The 10,120-nt window shown below is 36.3% G+C and overlaps 1 protein-coding gene across 3 annotated transcripts in view; it reads right to left on the bottom strand.

Moving 5' to 3' along the window:
• Positions 1 to 1,145: 1,145 nt before the first annotated feature.
• The window catches only part of LOC131427535 (sodium/potassium-transporting ATPase subunit beta-2-like), an 87,774-nt gene continuing 78,799 nt past the window's right edge, over positions 1,146 to 10,120 (bottom strand). For all 3 annotated transcript variants that reach the window (XM_058590809.1, XM_058590808.1, XM_058590807.1), the window contains exon 7: positions 1,146 to 2,903. In XM_058590809.1, coding sequence (XP_058446792.1) covers positions 2,800 to 2,903 — 104 coding nt within the window. In that variant the 3' untranslated portion in view covers positions 1,146 to 2,799. The remainder of the gene's footprint in view (positions 2,904 to 10,120) is intronic.

The raw sequence follows: 10,120 nt of genomic DNA, 5'->3' as shown, positions 1-10,120 counted from the left end.
ATAATTTCCAGTGCATGATTTGTTTAGAATTCTCATTTTTCTATGTTTTTTCTTGAACACTATTTGTTTACAAATATCGATTTCCAAACTTTGTGCATTTGAAAAATTGATGTTTTGGGTGTTGATTTTATTCATAGTTTTGGATACAATGTTTTCAAAAAATACTACTAGCTCGAAGAAACTGGTTAACGAAGCCACGCTTTTAGTAGAATAGAACAGGGCGACTGAAAGTAGGAAAAGAGTAACTGCTGCAATTGTTGTCTTTTGTGACATAGATTTACGGATGTGGATCTATTTTAGTTTATATATTCTTCTTGGCTCTAGAATAAACCTAACTGGAGAAAGATAATAGGTACTCTCAATTTCTCGTATCGTTTGCAATTGACTATCCGGGTTTTTTGGTACTTCGTACATGGTTGAATCTGTATGTGAGTGGAGCTAAAATTAAAGCATATTCTATCGTTTCTAACCCAATGTGGTAAGAAGCATTAGTCGGAGGGGTTTCCTAGAATGAATGAATCCTTTCTGTATTGAACTTAAAAGGTTTTAGCAGATTGCTTGGCATCTGTGCTGCTCATAAATATTGCTAATCGTTCTGAACTCGTCCAGAAGCGCAGAATGGTGATGATTTTGTACAATCTCTAAATCCTTCGGGGGTTGGAGGTTTTTTTAAATGTTCACTTTTTTCACCTACAGATCCACAGCATCCACAAGCAAGGCACAAATCTCCAGATAATTAGAGCAGCGTTCTCCCTGAACCAATTAGTTCTGATAGTGTAGAGCCATTCCATGGCAACTTCCATCAGTAAGACCAGTGGCTGTTGACGGGCCGCCATTTATAGATTTCTTTTCCTCCTCCTTTCTTGTATTCGACTCTCAAGATCTGTGTAAAATTTCAACTAGAACAACTGTAAAAAATTGATTCTGCAAGATTAAGTGAAACGAATAAGAAGCCAGTAGTATATCGTTAAAGTTGCAATAAATTTTAACTATTTAAATATGAATTATGCATTAAACGGTAGCGTTTCTAAGATTCCAATCGCATCATGATTAGGAAACGGTGAAAGTTTAATAGTTTCACACAGAGGGGGGCTAACAAACAGGAAATTTCTTTTGCTCTATCAATTTATTTTTTGAATAGAAAATGTGTTCTAGACCTAATTTATTTATCTAATAATCATGTACAGAGCTGCATACTGAGTAGGGATGTATATCCGATTGTGTCTGAGAAAAAACTCCTCGATTGCTACTGATAAGAGTTTATCAAAATTTCGAAGCACACCGATTAAATATAGAGGATATTAACTCTGAAACTTATTGCCTTAAAAATACATAAAACGTGGAATTTAGATTCCAAGGACGCAATAAATCTTTTATGTTTGTTTGAAACAATCGAAAATGAAAAACAAATGTACAACATCGAGATTTGAAATGCGAAATTTGAAAGTTTAGCTCGTGCTGATATATAGTAAAATTTATAGTGAATTGCTACTTCGTCTTATACAAACGTCTTATCATCGATACTGCGGTGGTTGCCTCGACACTACCTATTTGTTGTGGTTATTCGCCATAAAAAAGAACTTCAAAACGGGTACAGGGAGGTGTTTGAGTTTACTGTGTTGGCACTTTTGATACTTTGAACAGTGGTCAGAATTGGTCAATCATATACTCGTTATTGCCACGGTGCGTAATACTATAATACTCTTCTACCATTGTTAAATTAAGCTATCTACCGTTGCTATCATGTCTGATTCTATAGGATGTTTGACTTGTGTGTATGTTTAGTAGAAGTTTTGTTTTGATGAACTAGTGTTAACTATTGTTTTTGCGTTCGAACTATGATTGAGCTTCTAGTTTGCGTGAGAGTTACAGTAGTGAAATTCCTTTTAACGCAACTCGTATGCTGTTTTTTCTGCTAAGGATGTTTAGAATGTGCCACTCATATGGCCCCTTTTCAGCTTGTTACGTGTCATAAGGGCGACCGTACGCCAATAATATTGCAGGAGCCTTCATTTTGACAATAGCTTGCTACACCAGTTCGCAATATTTCTAATTGTTTGATAAACTAGTCGTGAAACGGTTTTATTTTCTCTGCAGTGCAACTAGCGTGAACAACTATTGTCAAAATAAGAGCCATTAATGCAATCCGAACATACTAATTCTCGTCGCCATTGTGGCACGAAAATCTGAATTCTAATGCAAAACACTACAGTTTACCTCGCTGTCCTGCTTCTAGTGTTGTTGGCCATTATGGTTTATTTTTAGAGGTGAATCAGTAAATTGGCAGTTATACAAGAAGTGTAGAAACGAGCATGTATTTTGTTTTCTAGCTGTTCGACTCAATCTGTATTTGCGCGATATTGCGATCCTTCATTGCTACCGACCGGATACTCACAACTTCTCATTACTATTTACAATAGTTGAAAAACAATCAGAACAATCTTATATCATACCACGCGTGGTGCTTTCTATCGTCTTTTTGCTTGTTTTTTTTTTATGCATTAGCTTTAAAAAGTTTACGTGAGATCGCCTAATTTAAAAGATTCAACGAAATTCATGCTATATTTTACGTTGTAGAAGATTCTAACTCTCAAACATTGACACGAGTGTATAATTTGTAAAAGATGGCTTGCCTCTTGCAATAGTCATTTTTTGATAGCACTGTGATAGAAGGCAAACAGAAAGTTTAACATTAAAATTGTGTTTTACCTATCTGATGGTCTGGTCGAAAACGGGTAGGAAAGTAGTGTTGTGAAAAGGAAGCTAGCCTAAACAGTAAATGGCTCCTTGGGGTGCTGTTTAGTCGATCAGCAGCTCAAAATGCACAGATCCTAGACGTTCGTGTCTATCGTGGATAATGTTGTGGGCCCACGCCTTGCATTCGATGTTGATGATGATGCCACCTGTAAAAAAGTAAGAAGTTAATAATTTGCTTGCTAGTAATTGTATAATAACAATTAGCTTATTTAGAGTATATCAATTTGTAAACAAGTTTCAAGAAATTAGAAAATATCGTATCGAGGCCCTTTCAAGTATGAGTATAACAGAAAGTTAATAAGTTCACTTTTGAAACCACTACTCATCAACGTGAGAAACTAGGCTATGTTTAAAATTCCCGTCTTCATATGCCGTGCACTGAACAAAGACTCTTGCCAACGAAACCTATCTTATCGTAAAATTTACAGACTGAAAATTAGCCATTACTGAAAAATTCAAATGCTGATTTTTACGTTGCTATTGAGTGGATGTAAACATTCTTCGAAAAACCCTGTAATTTTACATTCACGCAAATTTACTTAGCATTAGCATTAGCATTAGAGACCGCCGGTGTGTTGCTACTCCGTTATTGATCTGGACCAATTGAGATTGCAAAATGATTTTTTGAAGCAACATGTTTGGGAATAACACATTGTTTCACACTGTGCAAACTATATTGATGCATGCATGCTGATCAATACCGACGCCGGCCACGTCCGAATGCAGATCTACTTGGGAGGGGAAGGATTTTTAGTTCGATGCATGTTGCTACTAGGAACCGAGGAATCCTCTGCGTTCCCACATGCATCACAGGAGAGGATACTTTGTTAGTAAATGTTTTAATAATGTTATCATGTGTTTATTGCTCTGGGTAGCCGGCTACCAAGAATGTTTTAAAGTGTTATCATTTTAAGTGTTACTTTGTGCTGGCAATATAATGCCCGAAACAGTCAATCTCCGAAATTGACAAAACTCCGGACAGACGGCTGTCGAGTATGCAGTCACTCGTTTATGGATCTACCTTTCGCGAATTTTTTAGAAATAAGTGTAACATGTAGACATCGCACATTTAGACGAGCGCCTATTCCAAACGCGATGCTGAACCACGTCGAGTCTGCTTTCCCAAACGAATATTTCAAACGCTAAATATTACCTATTGTTCGAACATAATTCACGTGCTTTATGTTAGGTTATGAATCCCTAGGACAGAGCCTGAAAACTGGCCTGTCCAGAAACAAATGCATCTTCCTACTTTTTACCTGTGATGAATTTGAAGAATCGGCCAATGTTTCAGGAATGAAAGGGAGGATTAAAATATTCAACGCAATTTGAATTACAACTCATATGAAAGATTCAATCTGTAGAACTTGTTTTATGAATTTTTTTTATGAATTTTTGATTTTTTTTAATTTTCTAACTGTTTCGGTAGACTTTGTATCTTTTACCGAAAAATTATCTTCTTGCTTGCCTAAGTCAGTAAATTCGCTAAAAACGCGAACCGTAGAATAACAAAGCTAAAAAAAAAAGGGAGAGTAACAAAGAAGATTAGAAAATACCAAATGAGGTGATGGGGGCATATCCGACAACGCATTAGTTCTCATCCCCTTCGAGTATCAACACGTTTGCGTCCATCCCGACTACGTGCTTGTTGTCCGGAATATGCATGATTGGACAACACACGGCAGAATAAATGTCGTTTTAATCTAAGCTATAGCAAGTGGAAAATATTTGCTACAAATAAAAAATAATTCCACAAAAAAAACTACTGGAAATAGCACAAAGACAAATTGATATTACTCAGTTCGGGTTTACATCTCATCCAAGTCAGCCGACAAACAAAACCGCTTACGTTGGGGACAGAAGAAACCAAGTACAGTATTGTGTAGTGAACAATAGACCTCGAATAGTGAACAATAGCTCCTCTCCCCCTGGAAAAAGGGTGACAACGAGATCCAATACAAAAAAAAATCTTTTATTTAAAAACTCAGCTAAATCGGCCACGTAAAGCTTGTACGCAAATAGGCCTGAATAAAATATCTTTTATATAAAAAAAAATTGATATTACTGGCAGCGCTGTTTGAGAGAGATCTGGCATGACAGCCCTTTAGGGATACATTTCGTAGCCCTTTAGAAATATATTATTAGAAAAAAAATACTCCCTTGTATGGCGACAGTCATTCCTGTGTGGTAAAATATATCCTTCCAACCACGCCAGTCGCACCCTCAACCAAACCTTTATTCAGTACGACTTCACCATCACTGAAAATCAATAATTAAACTACTTATTTAACTAGAACTTTCTAAAATCACTGAAAAAAACACTTTTTATTAGAGCAACACAGAAGCACTGTGTTTTCTTCTCCAGTGATGCCAACCGATTTCAACAATCTCAGATTTGTTCGAAAACTACGAAACATTGATCAATGATGTGATATAAGTGATACAACCAACATACCGCACTTTTTTCTAACCCCAGCGTTTTAGCGGTAACATCACTTATACTATTAAATATCACAAATCGAGATTCCAGAAATGTAATATTCGAACTAGTAGTAGCTTTTAAAAGAGCCTAAGGATATTGAAATTGGTTCAATCATCACCGAGAAATTTGAACACAGAGAAGAGCGTGCGTTTTGTCGGTTACATCAAGTCGGTTTTAAGCTGGCCTAATCTTGATGAAAATGATTCAGCCACACAGAGACGTTTCCAGATCTCATTGAGCTGAGTCGAATGGTATATAATACTATGGGTCTCCGAGGCACCGTTTGAAAGCCTCCAATTGATAATTGCAAAAAGTATGAAAGCATACCAACTAAACTAAACTAAGCTAATTTCGATACATTTCAATTTAGTTTTTCATCGATTGCGGTTTTCAATTAAGTTTTCGAATCCACTAGTGTCTATTTCATATTACTATTGATTTACATCTCATTTTTGTCAAGAATATGACTTACTTTACTATGGGGCGCCTTTTCAAAAATTACCCTGAACAAGAATGGGTAGAATTCAATTGTAAGAATTTCGTGTTATACCTAGCCCAACAGCATAATTTTTCCTCTATGCTATCGGAAACATAATCAGCAATTTATGATAACATTTTCAGTAGTATGAAATAAACACAAATAACCCAAAATTATAGTTTCCTAAAATGTTTGGTATCAACTAGTATTAAAGAGAAAATCTTATGATGCTTGTTTGTCTCTCTCTCTCTCATGATCAGACGACGGTTCTGATGCAGATGCATTGCATTCTCATGTTACCAGTAGGGTAACAGAGGAAATGTAAAAATTGACACGTTTCATCCATTCTAGCCTTCGCAACTGACTTTTAATATCAATAAATTGATTATTAAATTTGTCTCACTTTAGCATAGGTGCATTGTTACTATCTTGGAAGTATAAAAGTGATACCTTGCAAAATTCACACAATATATCAACTTGAGAGAACGATTAATGATATCCAGAAGTGTGCAGATACCTGTTAATTTTATTCGTATTCACGTCATTCAGTTATGTCTCTGATATTACCCTCCCGCTTTTTACTTTTTTCCTAGTAATATTAAAAATAGATATAGCTTTCATACTTATTTTCTGTGTAGCTCAATAGTCAATGAAATCAAAAATAAAAAAAAATGTTTTCATTAAAATTAGGGTCCAAAAATGGGTCAATAAGAAAAAATCCTAAGCGCAGATAGTCATGGGGAATGCTTAGACATGAATACACGTATGAAATGTATGACACAACAAAGCCATGGTCCAACCTGACAATGAGTCGAAAAAGTTGTCAATAAATCTACTGAAATTTTATCCCACACACCGTACTCTCTACACGGTGCGCTATCTGACTATCACTTATTCCGATCCATGGCTTACCGTCTGTTTTTTGTGGACTTCTGTTTTTATCAAGAACTAGAAAATTTGTCGACACTTGGACTCAGAACCGAAAATTGTCACACATTTTCAATGAAAAAATCCAAACCAACAGCCGCATTTTATTTACTGTCTCAGTCATGAATTATCACATTCAAAATAAACGCAGACAAAGTCGAAGCATTTTCGTCACTTCCCTCAACAAAAGAGAGTATCAAACCAAAACAAAAAACCTGTTTTAATCCACCTAGTGGAGTAATGATGCCTTTCTCATGTACATATAATATTGTGGTATTCTATTCAAAAATTTTCTCTTCGATTTTTGAAAGAAACCAAGAGATTGTTTATGCATAACATACAGAATAAAACAGTGCTTCGTTTGCGTAAGTCATCCTTAAGAAAACGAAATGGGTTCACTATTATATGCACTTCCGGCACCGGAACCCGAGAACCGGTATAATCAAAGTCGGTTCGTACGGCCACCAACTAACATGACATACAAACTCTATTAGTACGCACTCTAAATTACGATTTAAATGTTTGTTGCATCCAAAAATATTTTAAGTGACGGTGTACAATATTGAACACACTTTACCCTATAATTCCGGAACCGGCAGTCGGATCCGGATAAAATTCAGGAATTCCGTATGGGATCACGAGACCTTTCATTTGAATCTAAGTTTGTCAAAATCGGTTCTGCCATCTCCGAGAAAACCTAGTGAGATTATTTGACACATACACACACAAACATACACACACACACACATAGACACATACACATACACACACACAGAGAGAGAGAGAGAGAGAGAGAGAGAGAGAGAGAGAGAGAGAGAGAGAGAGAGAGAGAGAGAGAGAGAGAGAGAGAGAGAGAGAGAGAGAGAGAGAGAGAGAGAGAGAGAGAGAGAGAGAGAGAGAGAGAGAGAGAGAGAGAGAGAGAGAGAGAGAGAGAGAGAGAGAGAGAGAGAGGGAGAGACATTGCTCAGTTCGATGAACTGATTCGACATGACAATTTTCACTAGACGGTTTTTCAAGTGATTGCGTAACCTTTCTATATGAGAAAGGCAAAAATCGTCTGAAGATAAATTCAGTCGAATTTCAATTCTTATTCTTCCTAGAATTTGATGAAAATCTTTGAAGTTCGGCTTTAAAAAGTGTTTAGACAAATCAAAGTTTATACGCTCCAGGGCTTTTTGGAAACACAAGCAACTGTAGATACGAGAACTAACAGACGAAAATCATTATGCCTCTGTCTAAATAGATAAAAAGCAGAAAAAAAATTTGTTGCATCGGAAATTATTAGTGTAATCAACTAACAGCAATTGAGAAGCCACATTTTCGATCCTCCCAACAATACATTTTGTTATACTCTTTAAAACAATATTTTTGATGAATCAAGGATGGGGCTTAATGTTCGTAGAGTGACTGTTATGAGAAAATGATGTCGTTTTCGCTTGATGCCAAACCTAACCCAGTTTCTACCCTAACTACTGTCAAACCGTTTGTTTGAAGCTAGTTTTGAACTGAAAATCGAGCCAGGATTTTATATCAGGTTTGCTCAAGCCCCCGTTGCTAAGTGCGAAATCAACACAGTTTTGTGAAAAGTGTTTGTTTGATGAAACTACCCTGCGTCAGTTTCAGTTTTCTCAAGTGAAAACGACGTTAGTATATCAAATAATTGACTTTGTTTGGTGGCATGTTTATACCGTACATTAGAACTGCTAAAAGTTAGTTACTAATGTCGTTTTCGCTTGATGCCAAACCTAACCCAGTTTCCACCCTAACTGCTGTCAAACCGTTTGTTTGAAGCTAGTTTCGAACCTAGTTTTAACCTTGTTGAACTGAAAATCGAGTCAGTTTCGAACCTGGTTGTTATATCAGGTTTGCTCAAACCCCCGTTGCTAAGTGCGAAATCAACACAGTTTCGTGAAAAGTGTTTGTTTGTTGAAACTACCCTGGGTTAGTTTCAGTTTTCTCAAGCGAAAACGACATAAGTAGTAACCGACCATTAGACGTTTTACACGGATAAAATGTTTATTTAATCGAAGTAAAACATTACTTCGAAAAGCTGCCTAATGATATTTTCACCTTTTTTTTTATTTCCCAGCCAACGACAACCGCCAAACTTGCATAGCAGAAAGATCCTACCACAGAGAGCAGACATTCAAGTAGCGATTCCAATTTGTGTAAGAAATTTAACGGTTATTTGAAAAAGTAATCACCAAGTAGTAATCCTCCTGTAGAGGCGCTTCGAACAGCCCAGTAATCCCTTACGGGCTCGTGCGTTCGAGCTTTCATATAATGCGGTAATTCATGCGTGCAAAATCGTTCGCAACGGTGATTTCTAACGAATTCTTACATGTATGCTTTACATAGCTTTTTAGAAAAAGTTTGTACTAGCTTGGATGTCTGTTCTCTGTGAAGCTACGAAAAGATAGTGTTAGGGATAAAACTTTTGTTAAGAACAGTCTTAAATGCTTAAAAAGGAAGGAAGGCATTTTGGCCAGCAGGGGTACTTTATAATACTTTCCTCTATATCGATACTGCGTAGTATACGATTTTCTCAGTAAAACGAGAATTAATCAAAGAGTAAACGAAAGAAAGAACACAATTTTGAAATTATTGTTCTGCTCTAGTTGTTGACTGGACATGGATTTCGTTCTCATAAGTTGAAATCGAAGCTGAAAGTGTCATTCATTTTCCGTCATTTTCGTCTATTTCGGGGCAATGAAAATAACTTTTATTGGCTCTTTTCAAACTAGTAGCTAGTAATGACTATTATTCTGAATGGTAAATATGTAACCATGATTTTACAAAGTAGGGGAGACCGGGGAGAAAATGCCACTCGCAATAATTCGATCACTAAAAGTCACATACCATCGGCTAAGCCCTCTATATGTGGGTCCTAGCATTAGCTATAATTGGCTTTTATTCATTAGACATGCCGTCCTTTTAGTTCAGCCTTAGTAATCGATGAGTGCGAAAGAGACGGTTTTTTTTTCGTCAGAAGTGAAATTGTCTAGTTTCAGAATTTTTGAATTGTAGAAAATCTGTAGGGTCTAAAAACTTATTATCATTATCTATACAGAGTAGAGTGATTATTAAAAGTTGGAGACAACAATTGGCCGTATAAATAAAATGTAGTAAAGTCTGATGTTTGTAGTATCTTCTCAAGAACAAAGTCCACAAAGCACATTTTGCTAAAAAACAAATTCAAACTTGTAGTAAACGTTACTTTCGAATTTGATGATTTCTACACAAGAATTACAAAATATACAACAAAAATTTATACAAAATATTTTCAAATATTCCAGTAGCCAAAATATTGGGGGGAGCGTGGCACTCAAATAAAATTTTTGGTGGGGCAAAAAGTGCCTTGTCCCCCCATAGTTGCCGCACCTGAACTGAAGGTTGTACGTTTCGAACATTCCGAGTGAAAATGTTACTTTCCGCACTATTTTTTGCACAAGACCAAAAGTTGACATTTTCGCCCC

Source organism: Malaya genurostris, chromosome 2 (assembly GCF_030247185.1).
Source record: "Malaya genurostris strain Urasoe2022 chromosome 2, Malgen_1.1, whole genome shotgun sequence".
Lineage (NCBI taxonomy): Eukaryota > Metazoa > Arthropoda > Insecta > Diptera > Culicidae > Malaya > Malaya genurostris.
This window is presented reverse-complemented; position numbering and strand designations above follow the sequence as displayed.